The following is a 26,854-nucleotide window of genomic DNA, read 5'->3' as shown; positions in this document are numbered from 1 at the left end:
AACGCAAATCAAAACCATAATGAAATATCATTTCCCATAGCCTATAGTGGTAATCATTAAAAGGACAGATAATAAGTGTTGGAGAAGACAGAGAAATTAGACCCTTCAAATATTGCTGGTGGAAATGTAAAATGATGCAGCTTCTTTGGAAAACAGTTTGAGAACTCCTCAGACGTTAAACATAGTTACCATATGACCCCACAATTCTAGTCCTAGGTATATACTCAAGAGAAATTAACATATACATCCATATAAAAAAATATGTACATTGATGTTCATAACAGCATTTTTTGTAATAGCCCAAAAGAAACAACCTAAATGTCCATCAACTGAAAAATGAATGTGGAGTGGCTGCCAATGGGTAAGGAGCTTCTTTTTGAGATGATGAAATGCTCAAACATCAGACAACTGTGATAGTTGCACAATTCTGTGAATATACTAAAAACCATTACATTGTGCATTTTAATTTTTTAAGTTTATTTATTTTGAGAGAGATAGAGACAGCGTAAGCAAGGTAGGGGCAGAGAGAAAGAGGGAGAGAGAGAGAGAGAGAGAGAGAGAGAGAGAGAGGGAGAGAGAATCCCCAACAGGCTCCACACTGTCAGTGCAGAGCCCTACGTGCAGCTTATACTCAAACCGTGAGATCATAACCTGAGCTGAAACCCAGAGTCAGTAGCTTAACCAACTGAGCCACCGAGGCAATCCACACTGTGCATATTAAAAGTGTGGATTTGAAAGTGAATTTGAAAGAAATTAAATCAGTTGTCAAAAATCTCCCAACAAATAAGAGTCCAGGACCAGATGGCTTCCCTGGGGAATTCTACCAGACATTTAAAGCAGATAATACCTATCCTTCTCAAGCTATTCCAAAAAATAGAAAGGGAAGGAAAACTTCCAGACTCATTCTATGAAGCCAGTATTACTTTGATTCCTAAACCAGACAGAGACCCAGTAAAAAAAGAGAACTACAGGCCAATATCCCTGATGAATATGGATGCAAAAATTCTTAATAAGATACTAGCAAATCTAATTCAACAGCTTATAAAAAGAATTATTCACCATGATCAAGTGGGATTCATTCCTGGGATACAGGGCTGGTTCAACATTCGCAAATCAATCAACGTGATACATCACATTAATAAAAGAAAAGATAAGAACCATATGATCCTGTCAATCGATGCAGAAAAAGCATTTGACAAAATTCAGCATCCTTTCTTAATAAAAACCCTCGAGAAAGTCGGGATAGAAGGAACATATTTAAACATCATAAAAGCCATTTATGAAAAGCCCACAGCTAATATCATCCTCAATGGGGAAAAACTGAGAGCTTTCCCCTGAGATCAGGAACACGACAGGGATGTCCACTCTCACCGCTATTGTTTAACATAGTGTTGGAAGTGCTAGCATCAGCAATCAGACAACAAAAGGAAATCAAAGGCATCAAAATTGGCAAAGATGAAGTCAAGCTTTCACTTTTTGCAGATGACATGATATTATACATGGAAAATCCAATAGACTCCACCAAAATCTGCTAGAACTGATACATGAATTCAGCAAAGTTGCAGGATACAAAATCAATGTACAGAAATCAGTTGCATTCTTATACACTAATAATGAAGCAACAGAGAGACAAATAAAGAAACTGATCCCATTCACAATTGCACCAAGAAGCATAAAATACCTAGGAATAAATCTAACCAAAGATGTACAAGATCTGTATGCTGAAAACTATAGAAACCTTGTGAAGGAAATTGAAGAAGATAGAAAGAAATGGAAAAACATTCCATACTCATGGGTTGGAAGAATAAATATTGTTAAAATGTCAATACTACCCAAAGCTATCTACACATTCAATGCAATCCCAATCAAAATTGCACCAGCATTCTTCTCGAAGCTGTAACAAGCAATCCTAAAATTCATATGGAACCACAAAGGCCCCGAATAGCCAAAGTAATTTTGAAGAAGAAGACCAAAGCAGGAGGCATCACAATCCCAGACTTTAGCCTCTACTACAAAGCTGTCATCATCAAGACAGCATGGTATTGGCACAAAAACAGACACATAGACCAATGGAATAGAATAGAAACCCCAGAACTAGACTCACAAAAGTATGGCCAACTAATCTTTGACAAAGCAGGAAAGAATATCCAATGGAAAAAAGACAAGTCTCTTTAACAAATGGTGCTGGGAGAACTGGACAGCAACATGCAGAAGGATGAAACTAGACCACTTTCTTACACCATTCACAAAAATAAACTCAAAATGAATGAAGGACCTGAATGTGAGACAGGAAACCATCAAAACCCTAGAGGAGAAAGCAGGAAAAGACCTCTCTGACCTCAGCCACAGCAATTTCTTACCTGACACATCCCCAAAGGCAAGGGAATTAAAAGCAAAAATGAACTATTGGGACCTCATGAGGATAAAAAGCTTCTGCACAGCAAAGGAAACAATCAACAAAACTAAAAGGCAACCAATGGAATGGGAAAAGATATTTGCAAATGACATATCGGACAAAGGGCTAGTATCCATAATCTATAAAGAGCTCACCAAACTCCACACCCGAAAAACAAATAACCCAGTGAAGAAATGGGCAGAAAACATGAATAGACACTTCTCTAAAGAAGACATCCAGATGGCCAACAGGCACATGAAAAGATGCTCAACGTCGCTCCTCATCAGGGAAATACAAATCAAAACCACACTCACATATCACCTCACGCCAGTCAGAGTGGCCAAAATGAACAAATCAGGAGACTATAGATGCTGGAGAGGATGTGGAGAAATGGGAACCCTCTTGCACTGTTGGTGGGAATGCAAACTGGTGCAGCCACTCTGGAAAACAGTGTGGAGGTTCCTCAAAAAATTAAAAATAGACCTACCCTATGACTCAGCAGTAGCACTGCTAGGAATTTACCCAAGGGATACAGGAGTACTGATGCATAGGGGCACTTGTACCCCAATGTTTATAGCAGCACCCTCAACGATAGCCAAATTGTGGAAAAAGCCTAAATGTCCATCAACTGATGAATGGATAAAGAAACTGTGGTTTATATACACAATGGAGTACTATGTGGCAATGAGAAAGAATGAAATATGGCCCTTTGTAGCAACATTAATGGAACTGGACAGTGTGATGCTAAGTGAAATAAGCCATACAGAGAAAGACAGATACCATATGTTTTCACTTTTATGTGGATCCTGAGAAACTTAACAGAAACCCATGGGGGAGGGGAAGGGAAAAAAAAAAAAAAGAGGTTAGAGTGCGAAAGAGCCAAAGCATAAGAGACTCTCAAAAACTGAGAACAAACTGAGGGTTGATGTGGGGTGGGAGGGAGGGGTGGGTAGGTGATGGGTATTGAAGAGGGCATCTTTTGGGATGAGCACTGGGTGTTGTATGGAAACCAATTTGACAATAAATTTCATATATTAAAAATAAATAAATAAATAAATAAATAAATAAATAAATAAAACTGTGAATTCAAAGGTACACGATTTATAAATCAATAAAGCCATGAAGGAAAAGAAAAAGAGAGAGAGAAGGGGAGGAGAAGGGGATGGAAGAGAGGAAGGTAGTGTAGAGAAGAGGAGAGGAAAGAAGATGAGAAAATGAGAAAAGCAAGGGCTGCACTTGTGGAGTTTTCCCTCAATAAGGAATGAAGAATATAGGAAGGGTTATAAAGAGAGATTTGAACACAGTTTCAGAATGAAAGATAATAAATAAATAGAAAAAATAGAGGGACCAAACAGACCATGGATTATAAATTGGATCTACAGCTTTCTTGGAGAGATGAAAGTAAAATACTACGATTCTTCCTATTGCATAACTTGATTAGTATACTATTATTTCTATTATACAATTGTGTACAGGCTGGGTTATGTAGGTCTCTAGCCCTTTATTAAGTTTATATTGTAAAAGAGGTTTGTACAGAGAGCACACAGGAGAAACTACTTGATTTGACATGCAACTTTGAGAATTTCACAAGGTGACATTTGAGCCGCCTCTCACAGCATGAGTAATAATCAGATGTGGATGCAAGAGGCAGGATATTATATGTAGGGGGATCAGTTTATGGAGAGGCGTGATGGTGTGAAAGAGCATGGCATAGAAGAGAAATATGAGGGAGAGGGGGCAGATAAGTAGCATGAGGTTAGGAAGTAAAGGTTCTTTTCTATTACGGAATGAAGCTTTAAATTTATCCTATAAATAACAAGCCAGGGTAGGTGTTAAAATTATAGATAGGATCAAATTTTCATTTTAGAAAGATAAGCAAAGAGGTATATAAGAGGAAAAGGCTTAGGACATGTAACTAATACCGTGGAGCTCTGCCCTTGAGATTCCCTCTTCAAGGTCCATGATATCATTCCCACACTATTATGGATATTAGCTCCTGATAGGAGCTAATTATTGTAAAGCAGATTGTCTGGATCTGAAACCCAGTACTGCCACTCATTAATTGTGTAGCTAGGGACATATTAAATAATTGTCCGGAGTCTCAGTTTCTTCACCTGTAAAATTGGGATGCTAAGAGTATTTATTTTGCAGGATTGTTGTGAAGAATGCTTTACTTACATGTAAAAGTAATTCTGAACAGTGCCTGGTACATAGTAAGAGATCCATGAATATTTATTAGAATTATTATTCATAAAGCTAATGAATTTCAGCTATGAATGCCAGGTACTCTGTTAGGCTCTGGCAGTATAAAACTAAATAAATCATAGTCCTTGCTTTCAAGAAATGAATACCTAGATGGAAAACAAGTATGTAAATCATCATATGATAATACAGAGTACTAAGTACTAAGGAAACTTAGATGAGGAAAACTTGCTTTGAGATACAAACAAAAAGGGAATTTAGGGCATGAGTAGTTATTTGCTTGTTTTTTATTTTATTTTTAAGTAATCTCCGCACCCAACTTGGGGTTGAACCCACAACCCTGAGATCAACAGCCACATGGTATACCTACTGAGCCAGGTGCCCCATGATAAGGCATTTAAACTTGATTTGTAACGGACTAGGAAACTTGGAAGGTTTTAAGCAAGGAAACAGAATTTCTAGACTTACGTTTGAAGAGAGATAACTCTAGAAGCAATGTAAAGAATACATTAGAGGAGAAGACATTAATTTTGTGATTATTGTAGCACACCAGATAAGAGAAGTTTATAGACCTAAACTAACAGAGGGGAAATAGGGATGGGGAAGAAATGTGTGGGAGAGCACAACGAGCAGTATCTAATGACTGTTAGATGAGGCTGTAAGGGGGAAGTGTGAATCAATGAGGACAACAAGGTCTCTAGGTTTGGGTGATGTCCTAGATAATGGTACTATTAATCAATAGGAGTATAGAAAGAAAAACATGCTTAGGGGAGAAGGTTCTTTAATACTTACAGGTGTTTTGATTGAGGTGCTTATGGTATATCAGAGATCAGAAGAGAATTATGTATTTAAGATTTGTCAACAGTGTCTAAAGTTGAGGCAGCGGTTGAGACTGACCAAAAAAGAAAAGAATTTGGTGGGGAAATTTATAAGAATTAAAGCATAATAAGGCACACAGGCATGCCTTTAAATGGACTAGCCATTAGATTCTCTTGAGTTAGTTTTTCCCAAAAAGACATTACAATAGTGCTTAGTACTTTTATTCAAGGCATAGTTTATTCAAGGCATCCTTTCTTCCACTATCTAGTACCTCAGTGGTATACTTATAATTCAGCCTAAGCACTTGATATAGTCTTGCCAAATTATTGTATACACTTTTGACCTTCTTTTTATAATATTTATTACAATTATATAATAATAGCTACACTCATATAGCAATTATTCTATTAACTCATTTAATTGTCACAACATTGCTATGAGGTCAATATGATAAAAAAATGAAAGGATTATTAATGACTATGACACCATGTTTGTTATCTTATTTCATCATAATATTAGAGGTTAATAGTTAAAGTAATTTTTATCTTACAGGTATATGATATCATTGTTTCAAAAGTACACAAATAAAACAAGAAGTACTTATGTGATTAAAACATAGCAAGTGGACTCCAGTTCTAATCATTATTTTGTAAACTTGAAGAGTATTTGATGAGACAGAAAGGACTGAAGTGGATTCCTGAGAACTTTTATCCAAAATTCACTGTATTGACAACTTATCAATCAAACATGCATAGAATATTAATTATGTGAAGATACTTACTAGATAGGATGATAAAGATACAGTGGAGTCACATCAAATCAGCCTGACTTCAGAATCCAACCACATCACCTTTATTTCCACGCCATTTCTAATCTTTGTCCTCCTAATCACAAATAAGCCATTATAATATAATCTAAGCTATAATACGTATATACACTCTTAATATGGAAACACAATGAAATAAACATTGCAGACAGCAGGAAAAATTTCAGAATACCCACCTGAGGATTCATGGTGAGGAATATGGAGGCTTAACTAAGATAGAAAAGCTGAAGAATGATCTAACCTCTGTTACACAGATAGCAATCAAATGTACTCCATAGCTGAAAGCATAAGGTTTCTCAGAAAACCCATAAATAATTGAATTTGCTTTCCCTAATAAGTCTTGCTATCCTTTTCCAGGACAAATTGTTCTTTTGCTAGTTTTTAGCCAATCAACCTGCCCAACAAAGAAGATTCATTGTTCTGCTACTAGCTTATGGTTCTTGTTTTAATAAACCCTGCCTTATTTTTTTTTTCGATGACAGTCAGTCTATGGTTGATTACCTCCCTCATATCTAAGTAAACTCAGCTCTGTTTTTCCCAGCTCTGTTTTCAACCCAACTAAATGACTCTGAGCTACCAGAAGCCTACTGAACCAGCAGAAGCATACAGCCTAAGAAAGCACCTCATCTAGACCCCTTAAGTACTGGGTTGCCTTTTCTCACTTCTGTGAGTGTCATTGTTTAGGGATCAACCTTGTTGGCTCTTGATGCTGAACCTGAGTCTTGACCAAATCTGATTTTTGTCCACAGCTGCTGTTTAATGTTGGGCAGCTGTTTTCATGGTGGTCTCTGACAGGTGACAGGAGACTGGGTAATGTGGTTGTTCCTTTATGTGCCTTAACTGTTTGCTTGTCTGTCTTAGAAATTCTGATATTCGCTCATATCTGTTTGCTCCCAGATCTTGAGATAATATAGTCAAACTTGGCTGGTCTGAACTTTGGAGTTAAAAAACTGCCCCGTCACATCCTACCTCCCCGATCTGTTAAATTTTTCCAACCACTGCTAGAACTTCATGTTGTTTGTCTTATGCCCTTTATTTTCTTTTGTCAGTTCTTCGTAGGTCTTTGTATTGAAAGAAAGAAGCCATTTCCCTTCTTTAGAAAGGATATCTAAGTTATCTATTACTGTGTAACAAACCACACAAAACTTAGTGGATTGAAACAATTTATTATTTTTCCAAATTTTTGTTGAGGTTCTTCTGATCTCACCAAGTCTCACTCACACAATTGCAATCATCTGTGAATTCAACTGAGGCTGAGGCTGGATGTTCTAGAATAACTTCTCAATCATGTTTGGGATCTCAGTTGGGATGGCTGGACTCCTAGGCCGGCTGGGCCTCTCCATGTCTTTCATGTTGGCTTGTTCACGCAGTGGCAGAAGTGTTTAGAGAAGACAAGACCCGATGTACAAATGCTTATCAAGTCTCTGCTTATCTGCGTTTGCTGATATCTATTTGGTGGGAGCAAGTCACATGGCCAAGTCCAGCATAAATGTGGAAGAGATATGTAACGGATACAGAGAAGTGTGATACAGAAGGATAAGACAAGAAAATTAGTCTTTTATAATACTCTTTCTTATAATGGCAGCTCTTTCTGTGCCTGGACTGATTCCCTCTCATTATCTCTCTTTCTCTTTTGGGAACCTTTTCAAGGTTAATGGATGATAAAGATCTACTGCTTGTGCACACTATAGGGATGTTCAGTTCAAAAATATCTATCTTCAAAGGAAAGAAAACATGGAAAAATTGAAATTAGTTTTTTATAGGCTGTAAAATAGAGCTGAACTTCTAAAATAGCTTTCCTTGGTGTGCATATCAATTCTGTGCATAGGCTTGAATGTCATTGGAATGGGAATGACTGCTTCTGACTTCTCTGGGGCTTTGTGACAATCTGAGAAAACTGAAGGATTCAAAGTGTATGGTTTTTGTTTGTTTTGTTTTGGTTTGGTTTAGTTCCTTCCTCTTGGAAAAGAAATAAGGAAGTCCCATGGAAATATGCACAAATAAGCTGAGTGAAGATGTGAGGCAGAGCTTTGTGTAAACTACAATGAGGTATAACAAAATCTTACAGTAGAACTTACAAGTTGACCATGTCTGGAAAGTCCTCTCCAAAAAACACATAATAAAATATGGGGAAAAAAACTTTACATTCTTCCAGAGTGCCCTTCCTTGCCCATGGTTTTAATGAGATTTGTCTGCTGAATATGAAATATTTTCTAAACAAACAAATGGCACAATTTTGTCTATTTCTTAAGAAAAATTTAAAATTAGGGATGCCTGGGTGGCTCAGTCAGTTAAGCGTCCGACTTCAGCTCAGGTCATGATCTCACGGTTTGTGGGTTCAAACCCCACATCAGGCTCTCGGCTGACAGCTCAGAGCCTGGAGCCTGCTTTGGATTCTGTGTCTCCTTCTCCCTCTGCCCTTCCCTCATTTGTTAAATGTTAAATAAACATTTAAAAAAAGAGAGAACATTTTTAAATTTAATTGTAAAATCTAAAAGGAAATCCTGTTCTGATTGACTTATAAAGACTAATAAGAAATTCAGCAATCTTCAGGAAGCATATTAATACTATAAGTTTGCTGACAATTTATAAAAGCTTCAGAGCCTTGTTAACACTGTAATTCGGTGAAAAAGAAGAAAAAAGTATAAGTAGAGGAGGAATATGAGAAGAAATATGAGGAAGAGGAGGAGGAGGAGTTGCTTAACTGTAAATTAAATTAACGGCTTTGGTTATAAAATTTCAAGATAAAAGCCAGAGAAATACCAGTGGTTATCAGGCTGAGAAACAATGGGGGGGGGGGGGGGGGAATTCTTAAAAAACAGTACTTTTATTTTATTATTATTTTTTTTACTTTAGAGAGAGAGAGCATACGTGGGGAAGAGAGGCAGAGGGAGAGAGAGAGAATCTCAAGTGGACTCTGCACTGAGCATGAACCCAACACAAACCTTGATCCCATGACTCTGGGAGAATGACCTGAGCTGAAATCAGGAGTCAGTTATACAACCGACTGAGCCACCCATCGCCAAAAAACCACCAGTACTTGTATTTTATTTTTTTTAATGTTTACTTATTTTTGAGAGAGGGGGAGAGAGAGAGAGAGAGAGAGAGAGAGAGAATGAACGGGGAAGAGAGAGGGAGACACAGAATCCGAAGCAGGCTCCAGGCTGTCAGCACAGAGCCTGAGACGGGGCTCGAACCCACAAACAAACCACGAGCTTAGACTTAGCCGAAGTCTAAGGGTTAATTGAGCTACCCAGGTGCCGCAAAAAACAGTATTGTTAAACAAAAGTTTTAAAGTTTAAATAATTGTTATTTAATACAGGGGAAAATTATACAAGAATAAGTTTAGGTTTTATTTCTATCAAGGTGAATCCTTGAACAAATTAATCGGTTTGGTAATTTGAGTTTAAAAATAGTTGTATGTTCTCCCAGATTTTAACATAATGTGAAACATGTTAGCATAATATTATTTTCTCAGGGAAAGATTAATTCTAACTTCTTAGATTTCCTATACTGATGTTTTACCTCCATTAAATGTTTAAAGTTATAAAAATATAAAAATTATGGTTCAACTATCTTTTGAAAGATTTACTTCTGTGAACTTCAGACAACACTGCAAATCATACAGTTCTAGTATCTCTGTTCATACTGCCTGTAAATTTTTTTTTAAGTAGGCCTCATGCCCAGCAGAGTCCAAACAAAGTAAACAAAACATGGGGCTTGAACTCATGATGCTGAGATCAAGACCTGACCTGAGATCAAGAGTTGGATGCTTAACCAACTAAGCCACCCAGGACCCCCCCTCCCCCCCAAAATTTAAATATCATAGTTCTTTGAATAATTAAGATCAACAGATTGTGTTAAAGATCAACCTCAAACAAGATTTCCAAAATTCCTAATTCACTGAAAACTTTGACTAGTGTTAAATTAAGTTCATTAAGTTAAAATAGCCTTAGACTACCTCGACAATTCATAAGTAGATGTAAATTCATAAAATACAGAATACAAAAACAAGTAAACATAGTTTTATCATACATATGTATGATATTATATACATTTTCATCATCCATTAGCTACTAGTTTAAAAAAACTTTATTAATATATTTTGAGAGACAGAGTGAGAGAGAGCACAAGCAGGGGAGGAACAGAGAGAGAGAGAGAGAGAGAGAGAGAGAGGGAATCCCAAGCAGGCTCTGCACTGTCAATGCAGAGACCGATGTGGGGCTCAAACTCATGAACCCTGAGATCATGACCTGAGCTGAAATCAAGAGTCAGTTGCTCAATTGACTGAGTCACCCAGGTACCTCTATTTTAAAAGAGATATGTAAATACCTTTAGGTCATGTCTAATACACATGGTCATGTTTGCACTTGTACTTTATAAATATAAAAGAGATGTAGATAGGTACTCATAGAAAATAAGCAACTTTCATTAGATTCCTTTCAGGGCTAAAGGGCTTGTCTATGATAGGTAATTCTCAGTTACCTATCTCCTAGTTCTTCTGTGACTGAGAATACAGAAGTTAGTTACTTTGGTTAAAAATGTAGCTAAAATGGGTGATATACTCATTACAAAGAGATATGAATATAAAAGGATGAGTATGTTTTATCCATGTTTATCAAGGGAACTATTAAAATTATATTAAGATGATGAATGTAATATATATATAATATCTTACATATTAATAATGCAAGTGTATTTTTTGTATTTTTTTAATTTTTTGAATATGAAATTTATTGTCAAATTGGTTTCCATCCAACACCCAGTGCTCATCCCAACAGGTACCCTCTTCAATGCCCATCACCCACCCTCCTTTCCCTCCCTCCCACCATCCATCAACCCTCAGTTTATTCTCAGTTTTTAAGAGTCTGCTATGGTTTGGCTCTCTAACTTTTTTTTTTCCCTTCCCCTCCCCCATGGTCTTCTGTTAAGTTTCTCAGGAAGACAATTGTATTTTAAAGCTAAAGATAAAAGTTTTAAATTTGTCATTTAACCATATATGTATTTAAGTATGTTTCAAAAATGTACATATAAAGGTAATAAATTAGTAAACAAAAAAATTTTTTTACGTGGTGATAATTCAAATACTTGGTCTCTGACTATTTTCTATGCTTTTTTTCTCCATCTTTACTGAGATATAATCGATATACATTATTGTATAAGTTTAAGGTATATAACATGTTGATTTTGTAAATATATACAGCACCACCATAGTGTTAGCTAACACCTCCATCATGCCAAATAATAAAAATTTCTTTTTTATGGTGAGGACATTTAAGATCTACTCTCTTAGCAACTTTCAAGTATGTAATAGAGTATTACTAACTATAATCACTATGTTATAGATTAGATCCCCAGAACTTATTCACCTATAACTGGAAGTTTGTACTCTTTAACCAACATCTCCCCATTTCTCCCAGCCCCCAGGCCCTGAAAGTCTCTATTTCTGTGGGTTCACCTTTTTTTAGATTGCACATATAAGTGATATGCAGTATTTATCTATGACTTTACTCAGAATAATACTTCCAAGTTCCATCTATGTTGTTACAAATGGTAGGATTTACTTCTTTTCCATGGCTAAAGAATATGCATATACAGTGTGTGTGTGTGTGTATATATATATATATACACACACACACACACACACACACATATGTATATAATATAGGGGGAGAGGGAGACAGACAGAGAATCTTGAGCAGGCTCCATACTCAGCACAAGTCCGACACAGAGCTCCATCCCACAACCCTGTGATCATGACCTGAGCCTAAATCGAGAGTCAAGATAAGGTGCTCAACCAACTGAGCCACCCAGGTGCCCTCTGATCTATTACATTTTTAAAGTGCAGATACAAAATTATATATGTAATAAAATCCAACTCTGTAAGAAAAACATTATGAATGTGTGTTCTATGCAGAGAAAAATCTAAAAGCTATATACCAAAATATTAACATTAACCATTGCTTATTTTCTTCCTCATACGTACTTACCTTTATTTTTGAGATTTTTATTTTTATTTATTTTTTTTTTCAACGTTTTTTATTTATTTTTGGGACAGAGAGAGACAGAGCATGAACGGGGGAGGGGCAGAGAGAGAGGGAGACACAGAATCGGAAACAGGCTCCAGGCTCCGAGCCATCAGCCCAGAGCCCGACGCGGGGCTCGAACTCACGGACCGCGAGATCGTGACCTGGCTGAAGTCGGACGCTTAACCGACTGCGCCACCCAGGCGCCCCTATTTTTGAGATTTTTAAATAATTAATGAGTACTTATAATCTGATGAATCATTCTTATTCTGAATAGAAGTCAGTTTAGACCTTGTGAAAACAATTGGTCATGGTGCCAGTTCCACTGTCTTCTCTGTTCTTAGGTACTTTGCCTATGCCTAAACTTGCCTTTGCTAATCCTAGATCTGGATAAGGTTTTCTTGCACCATGATTGTGGCATACCACTCAGTCACTTATAACCTTGATCTCAGAGTTTTAACTTTGAATCCATGAGACTTTCCTGGTTAGAGTTCATGACTCTTCATCCCTATAATTAAATATACACAGCTCTCAGGGAAGTATAAACTGGTTCTCAAGTTGAAGACTTGATCTTTCAGCTACATCCAATTCACTCACTGATAATTCTGTTGACAGGTAATCCCATTAGCAAGTTTTGACTTTCTGTAACAACCCAGCTCAGCTGTGGACTCTATAGGCCCTGTATTCCAAACTAAAGGCAATATTCCACAGGCAACCAGCCGAGCTGTTTGTATCACTTTGGATCCTAACTCCTTAGACTAGGTAGGAGATAAACAGTAAATGCTGAGATTTTGACTACCTAAAATCTATTTTAATGAATAAATTTTTGAAAAATATAGAATACTTAGAAAAAAACAATAACTAGACATAAGGGAACCATATGCTGAAATAACATTACCGATTCAAAACATTCATATAGGAAAGAATTATTACAAACCATCTGGAGGTAGGATAGTTGGGAGGGTGGTTAATGCTTATTCCAGCCTTTTCTTTCTTTCTTCTTGATTTCTACTGAGTTCTAGAAAAGTATCTTTTGTCTGTTCCTAAATTTATTGGCATAAAACTTACAGCATTTTCTTGTGATATTTTAAAATCTCCACTAAAGGAGTGCCTGGGTGGCTCAGTCAGTTAAGCGTCCAACTTCAGCTCAGGTCACGATCTCATGGTTGGAGCCCCAGGTCAGACTCTGTGCTGACATCCTGGAGCCTGGCGCCTGCTTTGGATTCTGTGTCTCCCTGTCTCTTTCTGCCCTCACCTGCTCGTGCTCTCTTTCTCAAAAATAAATAAAACATTTAAAAAAAATTTTTTTTTAAATCTCCACTAGGGGTGCCTGGGTGGCGCAGTCGGTTGGGCGTCCGACTTCAGCCAGGTCACGATCTCGCAGTCCGTGAGTTCGAGCCCCGCGTCAGGCTCTGGGCTGATGGCTCGGAGCCTGGAGCCTGTTTCCGATTCTGTGTCTCCCTCTCTCTCTGCCCCTCCCCCGTTCACGCTCTGTCTCTCTCTGTCCCAAAAATAAATAAATGTTGAAAAAAAAAATTAAAAAAAAAAATCTCCACTAAAAAATTAACCAAAAACAAAAAAAAAACCCTCCCTAAATCTGGGGATGCCTGGTTGGTTCAGTCAGTAGCATGTGTGACTCTAGATCCTGGAGTCACGAGTTCAAGACCCATGTTGGGTGTAGAGATTAGATAAATAAATAAATATCTTTAAAAATCTCCCTTAATCTATGGTTAACTCTTATACTTTCTAAAACTGCTTAAACATTTCTTATCTTTACTGGTCTTGCTAGAGGCATGTCTTTTATGATTACTTTTATGATTACTTTTTTTCAAGAATCAGCTTTTGATTTTGTTGATTTCACTGCTTATTTTCTACAGTATTAATGTCTGCTTTTGCACACAAATGTTTACTGCATTTTTATTTGTAATACTCCCAGATTGGAAACAACCTAAATGTCTATCAACAATTTGTGCTATATCCAATGGAATAGCAGTCGGCAAAAAAGGAACAAACTAGTGATACACTAAGTATGAATGAATCTCAAAATTGTGGTAAGTGAAAGAAGCCAGCTGGAAAAGAGTACTTACTATGATTCCATTTATATGAAATTCTAGAATACAATATAAACTGATGTACAGTGACAGAAAAGGTTTCTAAAGACCTTTCCCTGGGAAGGTAACATTTACTAAGCAGTACACACCTAATTTGATCTTATAAGCATTCTCTTCATCCTTCTATCAGTTACTAGGATCCAGGAAATCCTACCCTTGCTCCTAGCATGTTTCTCTGTTTTCTGGTTTGAGGAATATACACTAGAAAGACTGGTTTTTCCTTTGGTGAATCTTAGCTCCTTTACATATTGTGGTCCAAACCAGAATCTTAGTTTACACTCTGACCTTATTTGGGGAAAACTGATCATTTTAAATTTCTGAACCTGCAGGTTAAAAAATAAAGTGAACATACATGGGGCACCTAGCTGGCTCAGTTGGTTGAACGTCCCAACTGGCTCAGGTCATGATCTCATGGTTTGTGAGTTCACCAAGCCACACATCAGGCTTGTTGCTGTCAGAATGGAGCCTGTCTTGAATCCTGTCTCCCTCTCTCTCTGCCCCTCCTCTGCTCATACTCTCTCTCTCTCAAAAATAAGCATTTAAATAAAAATTAAAAATTAAAAATGAATATACAGATTAATCCTTCACACATAAAAGAAAGGGGTCTTTAACCAAAAAATTCACCGTTGAGTCTTAGTTCCTGGGATCTAAGCCAAATAGCTACACCTAGTGTTTAAAGCGGGATCAACAATTTTTAAGTATAATCTTTGCTCTAAAAACGGAAGTGTCAGTGAAAGAGATCCTGGTTTTCCATTGTCAAGGTTGACAAAGCCTTAAGTGATCCCCAGAGGTTTGGAAGAGGTATCATCATAATTTTTTTTCATAAATTCCTTTTCTATGAAATCATTTTTCATAATAATGTAGTATGTATGGCTTTATTACTATTGCTAGGGAAAACAAAAGTATTATTTGAAAAAGCAAAGAGAAAAAAAATCAGGTTGGCTTAAAGTCACCTTATCTTAAACTTTGGTTAGAACTTTTTTTAATCTTTTTTTAAAAAGATTATTTATTTATTTAGAGAGAGAGAGCATGAATACACGTGAGCATGAGAGGGGCAGAGAGAGAGGGAAAGAAAGAATCCCAAGCAGGCTGCATGCTGTCAGCACAGAGACCCACACAGGGCTTTAATTCATGCCCAATGAGATCATGACCTGAGCTGAAACCAACTGTCAGACGCTTAACCAACTGAGCCATGCAAGCGCCACTAGAAATGAAGTGTCTTAATGTTTACAACTTACGGTTCTGACAAAAACTAAATGACACCAGACATGTACACATGAATAAAACAAGTGCGACAACAATTTTTATTTTTTCCCCTATGTTCATCTGTTTTGTCTTTTAAATCCCATGAGTGGACAATAACAATTTTTAAATCTAGGTAATAAAATCATATGGCTGATTTGAACTTTTTGCTCATCTTCATTGTGCTTAAATGTTCAGAATAAGAAATTGAAAAAATTAGGGGCACCTGGATGGCTCAGTCCGTTAAGCGTCTGACTTTGGCTCAGGTAATGATCTTGCAGTTCATGGCTTCAAACCCCACGTCGGGCTCTGTGCTGACAGCTCCCAGCCTGGAGCCTGCTTTGGATTCTGTGTCTCCCTCTCTCTCTGCCCCTCCCTGCTCATGCTTTGAGTCTCCCAAAAATAAATAAACATTAAAAAAAAATTTTTTTAAGAAAAAACTAGAGATGCATAGTCAAATCTTTTTTCTACTAACTCCTACCCAACTTTAGCAGTCCACTTTGTGTTTTACCCACCTATTTGAATGTTTCCTTGATGATTCCAGGACCAATTGAATTCTTCCTTTTCCGAATTTCCCTGGTACTTTAATTTAGCACTTAACATTCTGCCTTATGCCCAGTCTCAGTAAATACATTATAAATCCCCAGATGAAAAGGTAGAAGGTTCTTGTAGGGGACTACCATAACAGAATATAGGAATTGAAAAGCTAAATTAGAATGAGATAATGGCCTGACTTATCAGGCAAAAAAGATTGTTAAGCAAGTTTACAGGATTTAGTGGTGAGTGATGAGACCCTAAACTAGGATGATAGCAATAAAAATGAAAAATCCTGGGGATTATGGGAAACATTTACACTCCTTCCTTGCGGTGGCGTTCTTACTAGCTTTTTCACAAAAAGCTAGCCAAACCTTGGACAGCTTTACAAATCCCCCAACACTGTAACATCACACCTTACCCACTGCGAACTCAGGGTCTAACAGGAAGAGAGGGTGACTTTAAATAGAATTCCTCGGGCAGACATTCACGCCCAACATTCATTCGCTGAGCCAGGAGCTTTAAATAAACTCAATTTATTTCCAAGGACACCGTCCACATCCATACACGTGGGTAGCAATAAATAGCCTCGGGAATATTCGGGAAGGTCGAATTTACCTAAGGGATTTCCCGTTTGTTTTCTGAAACACAGCACATACTATGGCTTCGGCCGAGCTTTCGAGAATAAAATGTACTTGTAATACTTAGGCAGAAAAAATTGGATTGGTAAGTTTCTGGGACGAGGCCAGGGAGAGGATCTTACCACCAGAACTGGCTGGGGACTGCGCACCCTAGCCGCTCCCTTTCACCCAGATTCCCAACAGGCCCCGCGCCGCACTCGCTCCTCTCCTTTAGGCGCGGGTCCACCCGCCAGCTCCCGCCGCCGAGCCCGGCTCGGAGAGCCTTCAAGGCTTCCGCGTCCTCGAAAGGTCGCGCTGTCGAAACTCTGTGGGCCCGAGGGAAGTGAAGCCTCTTCCGGGACCACCCCTTGGGACACGTCGGCCAAAGGAGGTCGTTAGACACTCTTTCCCAAACCGCCCCCAAGATCCTACTGGTCCGCGCTGGCTCGGAGCGAGCACGCAGCCCCCCACCCCCATCCTCCTTTTCCTTTACGGTACCCTTTTTAGGCTACCCGCTCCCCACCCACGTCCACACCAGCGGGCGGGACCAGGGTGTGGGCGGGGCCAGACGGGTGTCGCTCCTCTGGGTTGGAGGACCCCTTTAGAGTCCCGGAACTGCGCAGAGAATTGGAGACCAAGCAGTAGGATCAAGGGTCAACCATGGCAGCGATGTTTAGGCGATGCTGCGGGGTGAGAGACACAAGGCTCGGTGGGGTTGGGGAATGGTGGTTGTGGCGTTTGGGGGGGGGGGGGCTGGGTGGGGGGAAGCTTGGGGCGAAAAGAGGGCGCTTCCCCGGGAGGGTAGGAAGCTGTGGTGAGGAAGGAGCTTATGTCGGACGCCTTGGCCTTCCTGACCTCACCGTTGGCTGCGGGCCTGAAGTCCGGATCCTCGCCTTGCTTTCACGCTTATCCTCTTTTATGATCCAGTCTGGGCTTTCAATTTTGCCCTATCATCTTCGCAACTCGTCGGTTCCTTCGTTGGCAGTCATTTTTCGGAATGTCCTTCATTTTCCCTCTGGCCTAGGAACTCTCCATATACTTCCCCCAGGAATCTCACCCTTTCCCGAAGGTAAACTGTATCTAAATTGGGCAGGCATCTCAGAACGAGCAAAGGCCATGTTTTTGCAGTATATTTTGAGAAAACTCTCTACTGGCTTTATGCCTCCAGCCCAAGAAGAAATCATAAAGTAAATGTCATCATGCAATTGATATATGCTAGAAAGCGCAGATTTCAGATACTCGTATCTTGAGTGCTTGCAAAGTTACGGAGGAAAAGGAAAGTAGAGCAGCTGCTTCTTGGGGTACTTAATGTATTTAATAATTGAGTTAAGAAAGTTATGTTCTTGGCCCCTAAAAAAGTAGCTTTAGAATTTATAATAATTCTAATGGATTGCTGCCCAATATTTGTTGTTGCTATACACGTTAATGGGCTCTGAAGGCAGAAATCTGGGCATTTTAAAAATTATTTTTAACTCACACCAGAAAAAAAAGACCCGATTTCTCAATCTCCAATAAGGTATATAGAAAAACCTGATCCAGAAAACTTACACAGCTGTATCTCATCTTTGACACTCCCATAAAATTTAAGATTCTTACGTTCCTAAGAAATGGGCGAAAGCGTTTAATTATAATTGTGCTGGGAGGGCACCTGGGTGGCGCACTTGGCTGAATTTAGGACTCAGTTTTGGCCGAGGTTATGATCCCAGGGTTGTAGGATCCAGCCTGGCATCGGGCTCCATCCTGTTTGGGATATTCTCTCTTTCTTCCCCGTCCCCCCACACCCCACCTCTGCGTCTCTCCCCTGCTTGCTCACAAATGCTGTCTTGCGCTCTCTCTCTCTCTCTCTCAAAAATACATAAACAGTTTTAAAAATACATAGTTGTGCTATTATTGCAGAATTGATGCTTGACTGAGGTTGCCATCTCTTGGAGATTTGGAATTCCATTGTTCTGGGCAGAGATCCCAAAGTAATAAAATCAGTATTTATATGGCATTATGCTTCCAAGACATTTTCTTATTTTAATCATCTCAACAAATTATCCAGTAAGAAAAGCCTCATTTTCAAAGTTTAAAAAGAAGCTACAGAGAAGTTTGTAATTGGTCCAGGGTCTCAAAAATACTTGGGGAGTCTAGACACAAACCATTCTAAATCCAAATAATCTACAATTTCTATATTCTGTCTACTAAGTCACCTCTCTAAATGGATAACATTATTATATCATTAGATTGATGGGGATTGTCCCCAGGGTGTAGCTACTTTTATATTTTATATAACATTTTCCTGAAAAATAATATGTAAACTTTTTATAAATTATTTTAAATCCATTAATAATTTTCTTTTTTATTTCATTTTCATTTTTAATTTTTCAATTTTATTTTAGAGAGCAAGAGTGAGTGGGGGGAGAGGGGCAGAGACAGAGAGAATCCCAAGCAGGCTCCACACCAAGGGTAGAGCCCAATGCGGGGCTTGATCCCACAACCCTGGGATCATGACCTGAACCGAAATCAAGAGGTAGACACTCAACCCACTGGGCCATCCAGGTGCCCCTCCACTAATAATTTTTGTATTTAAAGTCTTGGCAGACTTACTTACTTTGTGAGGTCTAATTTTTGTTCAGTAGTATGTAAACACACACTTAGAAGAGCCAAGTTTTTTGGTCTCATTTTTGTGGGATGTTTTTCTTTTTAGAATGTAATAACCGAATAGGAGACTTAAACTGAAAGAACAGATAGCAAGGTGGTTGATGGTATGGATTCTCTATAGTAAATGCTACAGTTAGAATCCTGGTTCTACTATGTAATAGCACAGTGACCTTGTCCAATTTCACTTGACCTTTCTGAGTCTCACTTTCTTCATAGGCAAAATAGGAATAAAAATAGTGCCTTAATCCTAGGCTTGACTTGGAGATTCAGTGAATTAATTGTGGAATGTGACTGTAAACAACTACAGGTTTCATTCATCTATGATGTTTGAACAGTAAGCATTAGAGAAACCATGTTTTACTGCCAAAATAAATTTAATGAAAATTGCAAAGAAAATATGTATTTTTATACTCTGGTTATTCTTTTCGAAATTGTATAAAGTGTTATTATTTTGAAAGGGTATTCACGATATTTGACTATCCATAATGTCACATTAAATGTAGATGATTCTCTTTGTAAGCTGTGGTCATCTACAAAATAGACAGTTTTTACAGATTTCAAAAAATGTAAGTTCAGTTCTTTTTTTTTTTTTTAAGTTTATTTATTTGAGAGAGAGAGTCCAAGCAGGGGAGGGACAGAGAGAGAGAGAGGGAGAGCGAGAATCCCAAGCAGGCTCTGAGGCTGACACTGGAGCTGGACTCCGAGCTCAAACTGAGGAACTATGAGATCATGACCTGAGCTGAAACCAAGAGTTGGATACCTAACCAACTGAGCCACCGAGGCTTTCCACCATTTTTTTTTTTAATTTTGTTTTTAAATGTTTATTCATTTTTGAGAGACAGAGTGCAAGTGGGGGTGGGGCAGAGAGAGAGAGACAGAGACAGAGAGACAGACAGAGACACAGAATCCAAAACAGGATCCAGGCTCTGTGCTGCACAGAGCCCTACACGGGGCTTGAACTCATGAACCAGGAGATCATGACCTGAGCCGAAGTAGGATGCTTAACTGACTGAGACACCCAGGCATACCAGCACCCCTTAGTTCTTAATCTTTTAGTATATTGTTCAGTTTCTCTTTTCTTTGGAATATTAGAATTGCCTATGGATATTTCCATCAAATACTTTGAAGCGTAAACTGTGTGATTTTCTTGTCCTCAAACATATACTTGGGAGTTCTAGTATGCTTTCCATTAACTTAAATAAATGCAAATGATTACTTTTATGTATATTCAACTATCATGAGTATAATAATGGATTGCAAAGGAATAATACATGTATATCTGATTATACTTTTTTTTATGAAATATGAGTATATTCCAGATATTAAGAAAAGTAGCCTATTAATAGTTTAGAACAGGGTTGGCAAATTTTTTTGTAAAGAGACAATAAATATTTGGCTTTGTGGACCATGTGGTTTCTGGCAACTATACAACTATGCTGGAAAAGCAGCAATAGACATGGTGTTCCAATAAAATCTTATTTACAAAACTGGTGACTACTATAGTGTGTCTTAGAATATTCTAAGAATGTTTACAGACAGCAGCAGAAAATAAATAGAACTAGTTTTAGGCTAATTTGTTTTGTTAAATAGTAGAAAATGGAATCCTCCAAGGGACAATTCCCAAAGGCATACCTGCAAGGCTCACCTGGGACAGGGTATCAAAGCTGATAGACTACACCATCCTATTGTTGCTCTCTCCCCAGCTTCTCAATCACAGATGTCCTAGAGCTTGTATGTGAGATTTCCAGAAAAGTGGTCCTAAGTCTGATACTACCCCTGACTATTATTTGTCTTAGAGACACTCCACTTTAATACTATTGATTAGTTTTATTTTCATCACTTTAAAAAAAAAAATCTCTGCAATACATGTTCAGACATCTGGTATGTGGCTTATTTAATATACAAATCAAATTATAGTTGAAGGCATTTAAGTAATGACCTATTGAATATAAATCACACAAGTTGCTGTACTCACTTGTAATTGTCAGTATTCTCTTATTTGATGTTTAATTCATCCAATTTATTTTAATAAAATTGTCCTTTACAGGTCCTAAAAAGTCTTTCTCATTCTGACTGGAGATCACAGCATACAAAAGCTGCCCTACGACGTGAACCAGGATTGGGATTTAATTTTGGTATGTTTTGTTCTGTCTTTTGATTTTAAACATAGTTGTTGTATATATGCAGCTCTGTATATGTATTTGTCTGGAATTTATGTATTTGTAAACATTTAGTAATGTCTAGTAATGAATAGAGCCAGTGACCATCCACAGATTGTTCAGTCAGTCACACCCATTCTTCCTGATCTCCTTTTCTTTTTCAACCTAATATCCTACACATAGATCTGCGTTAGCAGGAGACATATATATCTGTGCCCTTTTACCTAAGTTTGTAGCCCTAAATAAACAAATTTACTGATACAGATAGTCTTCAAGTTAGAAATTTGAATGCAAAAGATATATTTTGAACATTTAGATATACAGTGCTAGCTTCCTGCTAATAACCCAAAGCCTGTTTTGGCCCTGCTGTATCTGCACTGCAGTTTTGATGCCAATTGATAGGTTTAAAGTCTGGGATCAGGGAGTCATGTGGTGTTGGAAGGGAAAGGGGTAAGATTTCTCTTCCCCTTTCCTCTCTAAAATGAAGACCCTAGACAAAAAAAAATGGATGCTATTTTTAGCATCCATTGTCTCCTAAAGTGCTTGTTGCTTCAAAATTATTACCTTTCTTTTAGTTGAAGCCATTATCTTTGGTTTCTTGATCTCAGAAAATAGGTAAAAAGGCAGCTCAGATAACTAACTCCTAACCAGGTACAAATGACAAACTCAAAGCTCTCTAGGGTTATCATTTTTGTTTTTTATTTTTTAAGATTGTTACCTTCTTTATAACATATTTTAGAGTTAAAAATTTCAAGCCATGTGAGGATAGGAGCTTGGGCCACTGGGTTTTCTTTCTTACTGTGTTATTAACATAGGTTAAGTATAAGTGCTATTTAGTTTCAGTTTGTCACATACAGATTCATAGTCAGTAGCAAGACACCAGCAGGAGAAATCTGGTGGTATGCTGGGTAACTGGATGAGATAGATATAGTATTTAGGAGGGAGGCTGAGAAACTTAAGAAAAGGAATAGAGATAACGTCTATGAGCAGTTGTATCCCGTTCTTTATAAAATGGAGATAATGTCTATAATACAGGATTTATTTTAAGATTAATATATATGTAAAATCCCTAGTACAGCATGACTGTATTTAAGTAGGTTCTCCATAAATAATACAAACTAGGTCTCTGCCTTCCCTCTCTTTTTATTCACCTACAACCTTAGTATCTGCTGGCCCCAATGTTAAAAGTAAATTGTGGGGCACCTGGGTGGCTCAGTCAGTTAAGTGACCAAATCTTGATTTTGGCTCAGGTCAATGATCTCAAGGTGGAGGGATCAAGCCCTGACAGCACAGAGCCCACTCCAGATTCTCTCTCTCCCTCTCTCTGTCCCACCCCCATCAAAGTAAATAAATAAACTTAAAAAAAAAAAATTGTGATGTAGAGAACAGTGACTGAAATTCTTATGTATACTTTTACTGCTAACTCATTGTAAGACTGTGGGGCTATCATTTCCTCATTCTGGGCTTTTGTTTCCTTATCTATAAAATGAAAGATTTGATTTTAAGGCTATTTGATTCAACACCAAAATTCTCATGTCTTTTACATTTTATTTCTCACATCCCTATATAAATGATTATAGTCTTGAGCATGTTTGCTGATTCTTCTCTCTTTGCTTTTGCTCTTATTTTTCTTGCCCAAAATACCCTCTATCTCTTTTGAATCTTATCTATCCTTTGATGTTGGATGGAATCACATTAAAACCCTGTAACAGTGTGGATTTAAAAAAATGAATATGGGAAGGGGGAAAAAAATAGAAGAGAGGAAAACAAACCACAGACTCTTAATGATGGAGAACAAACTGAGGGTTGTTGGAGGGAGGTGGCTGGGAGATGGGCCAGATGGGTGATGGGTATTAAGGAGGAGACTTGTTTTAATGAGTACTAGGTATTGTATGTAAGTGAATAATCAGTGAATTCTATGCCTGGAAAAAAAAAATTACATAGAAAAAAAAAAAAGAAAGAAAGGAAAAAAAATGCAAATGACTGGCTCCAGTCCTCAGTCCAGCCACCTTATTCACTCCATTAATTTTATAACAACAGAACCTCATATTTTATGTAATTGAATTAGAGTTTTATGTTATTGTTAACTTTTGAGAAACAGTCCTCCATTTTACTAGTTGCTTTGTGCTAATTTTATAACCTTAAATTATCTCAGTTTAAAGGAAGAGTAAAATTTGAAATTATAGTGTTGGGATTCTTACATGATACTTTGTGTTGCATCCACACAACTCCTGAAACAATGCTACGGGCACCAGTGACAGTCACAACAAAGTATATTGCAGTGAGAGGTAAGGCCGAGTGATTGGGACTGACACTCTTGATCAGAGTGTGTCCTGGAACAGCCAGGACACAGAGTTTTTATAGCCGACCACATCGTCTTATCTTCACCTGGAAACAGAACTAAGAAATAGTTCCCAGTTGGGGTTGGAAACAGTTCAGACACGCCCTTGCCACAACACTAATCCAGTTGATTTTCCTTGAACTTTTGTTCCCTTGATTGATAGGATAAGGCTGTTATCTCTTAACCTACACTGTTAAAACAAAGCTGTTATTTCTCAAGGCTACAGGTTAGCCCTAACACTACAATTTAACCCTTACACTTTGGAACAAGTTTTGCTGGTTTATGGTCTCACTGAGCTTGTCTCATCTTCCTAGACTGATTGTTGAGATCAGAGCATGTCTTACATATTAGTTTCATTTTAGTGTTAGTAAACATTTGGTAAGTCTGCTTAGGAACTAGTAATAAGTAAAAACAAAATTTTTTTTACCCTCACCAATTGGAAGAGAAAAACGAGTTTATATCTGTTACCCCTTGGTAAAAGCTAGAAATCTTAACCTACCTCCTTTGGTACTTGTGTTGACATAACTTTGTTTACATTATACAATGAAATCTTGCTAGTCTGAAAGTGCATTGTGGTCTTTGTGGTTTATTTGTGGACTTTCTGGTTAATCAAGGATTAAAGACTCCATTATAAGTTTTTACATACTAATATCATAGGACTTTTTTCCTCAGCTCATTGTCTTATTTTAATGTTTTCTAAATGACTTTCTTTTAGAGCTCACTGAACAGCAAAAAGAGTTTCAAGCTACTGCTCGTAAATTTGCCAGGGAAGAAATAATCCCAGTTGCTGCAGAGTATGATAAAACTGGCGAGGTAGTTATGTGCATTTTAAGGAGAAAAAAGTTTTTTTTACATTTTTATAAGATTATATAATTGAACTATCTAGATTTTAATGTAACTGTTTGTTTTTTTTTTTTCTTTACCTTTCTCTTTCCTTTTAGTACCCTGTGCCCCTAATTAAAAAAGCATGGGAACTTGGTTTAATGAATACACACATTCCAGGGAGTTGTGGTAAGTTTTGTACACATTTTTTTACATTTTATTTATTTATTTTTAACATTTATTTATTAATTTTGAGAGACAGAGACAGAGCACAAGTGGGGGAGGGGCAGAGAGAGAGGGGGTGACACAGAATCCCAAGTAGACTCCAGGCTCTGAGCTGTCAGCACAGAGCCCATCGCGGGGCTCAAACTCATTAACTGCGAGATCGTGACCTGAGCTGAAGTCAGATGCTTAACTGACTGAGCCACTCAAGGGCCTCTGTTCTCATTGTTTTTTAAGATTACTTATTTTGTGAGAAAGAGAGAGAGACAGAGGTTACGCGCTCGAGCGAGTTAGTGGGGGAAGGGCAGAGAGTGAGAATCCCAAGCAGGCTCCCCACTGTCAGCATGAGCCTGATAAGGGGCTTGAATTCATGAACCTTGAGATCATGACCTGAGCCAAAATCAAGAGTCAGTGCTTAACCGACTGAGCCACCCAGGAGCCCCACTTTGTTCACATTTTTAATCCTAGAATGTATATGAATAGGAAAAAATTGCAGAACTCTACTTAGTCTTTCAAATATTAGTTGCCATTTATGTAAGTCATTTATGATAAAGGGCTTTTTGCCTTTATCTTTCTCTTTAGACTTCAGTATTTGCCTGCTGTTAGAAACCTTGTACTAATACCTAGAGGCATTTTTCCTTCTTTAAACTGGTTTCAACTATAACTTTATCCCTAAACGTTGGTAATTTCTCTCTAGAGTTGGTTTGTTGCAATTAATTCTACCTTTGATTTTACATTTTGTTAAGACTTTTTTTTCCTGTGAGGTTGTCACTCCTTCAGGTAAAAGAGCCAAAGTTTTGGCACAGTTGAATCAAGTTTTTACAAAATCCAGTTGAAACAGGAAGACAGGTCCAGGTTACAAATAGAAGATTTTTTGAAATATTTAAAACTTATTTTGAATAAATATAATTTGTTACTGTGCTACCCAGAACACTTTTTTTAGTTTCTTGTTAATTAAAATAGTTCACCTTTGGGGCTCCTGGGTCACTCAGTCAGTTAAGCATCCAACTTTGGCTCAGGGCATGATCTCATGGTTTGTGAGTTCGAGCCCCTCATTGGGCTCTGTGCCAACAGCTCAGAGCCTGGAGCCTGTTTCAGATTCTGTGTCTCCCTCTCCCTCTGCCCCTCCCCAGCTTGCGCTCTCTCTGTCAAAAATAAATAAACATTAAAAAAAATTAAAATAGTTCACCTTTATTTCTGATGAGAAAATACTACACATTATAATGGGCCTTAAAACATTTTGATACTACAGGAGGTCTTGGACTTGGAATTTTTGATGCTTGTTTAATTACTGAAGAATTGGCTTATGGATGTACAGGGGTTCAGACTTGTATTGAAGCAAATTCTTTGGGGGTAAGTAAGTTTCTTATAAAATTAATTGTATAACTCAGGTGTTAATGAGATAGTAATGCTAGGTTAGGTTAGCTGGTGCAACACAATTTTCTTTAAAATGAACACAAGATTCTGCAGTGAAGGCTAGAATTCTTATTCCCAGAATTGATCATTCTGGCCCTGTTGTCTCCGTACTTGTAGTCCTCCCTGTCCTTGTGGGGAAACTGTACACTTTGGCTGCTGCTTCAGTGGCAGTTTTTAGGTAAGGGCAAGGCGAAAACCCAGCATTCAGGAGAAGGTTCAGGATGGCTTATTGCCACTGCTGGCAGTGCTGAATTTAGTGAGCAATTCTTAAGAGACTTGATCATATATACCACATCATTTCCCTAAATTTAATTCTTTGTGCATGTTACTACAGTAGATTTTTACATACTATATTACTGACAAATCCTGTATAACTTTTATGAAAATACTGGACTAACAGATTTATTTCCTTATGGTTTTAACTGTCTTAAAGGAAGAATAAAGGCCAGTTCTTTGGATTTACCCCTTGGGAAAAA

At 37.8% G+C, this 26,854-nt stretch overlaps 1 protein-coding gene and 1 long non-coding RNA gene across 6 annotated transcripts in view; one reads left to right on the top strand and one right to left on the bottom strand.

Annotated features, from left to right (window-relative positions):
- Positions 1–26,854, bottom strand: part of LOC131504543 (uncharacterized) — an 88,146-nt gene that overhangs the window by 33,984 nt on the left and 27,308 nt on the right. For all 5 annotated transcript variants that reach the window (XR_009258044.1, XR_009258043.1, XR_009258047.1 and 2 more), the window contains exon 3: positions 6,198–6,300. This is a non-coding gene — a long non-coding RNA (uncharacterized LOC131504543). The remainder of the gene's footprint in view (positions 1–6,197; positions 6,301–26,854) is intronic.
- Positions 17,042–26,854, top strand: part of ACADM (acyl-CoA dehydrogenase medium chain) — a 32,898-nt gene continuing 23,085 nt past the window's right edge. The window contains exons 1-5 of the mRNA XM_058716943.1: positions 17,042–17,465; positions 21,466–21,553; positions 24,634–24,731; positions 24,860–24,929; positions 26,215–26,315. Coding sequence (XP_058572926.1) covers positions 17,436–17,465; positions 21,466–21,553; positions 24,634–24,731; positions 24,860–24,929; positions 26,215–26,315 — 387 coding nt within the window. The 5' untranslated portion in view covers positions 17,042–17,435. The remainder of the gene's footprint in view (positions 17,466–21,465; positions 21,554–24,633; positions 24,732–24,859; positions 24,930–26,214; positions 26,316–26,854) is intronic.

This window comes from Neofelis nebulosa, chromosome 2 (assembly GCF_028018385.1).
Source record: "Neofelis nebulosa isolate mNeoNeb1 chromosome 2, mNeoNeb1.pri, whole genome shotgun sequence".
NCBI lineage: Eukaryota > Metazoa > Chordata > Mammalia > Carnivora > Felidae > Neofelis > Neofelis nebulosa.
The sequence above is the reverse complement of the archived record's forward strand: the minus strand, read 5'-3'. Positions and strand labels throughout refer to the sequence as shown.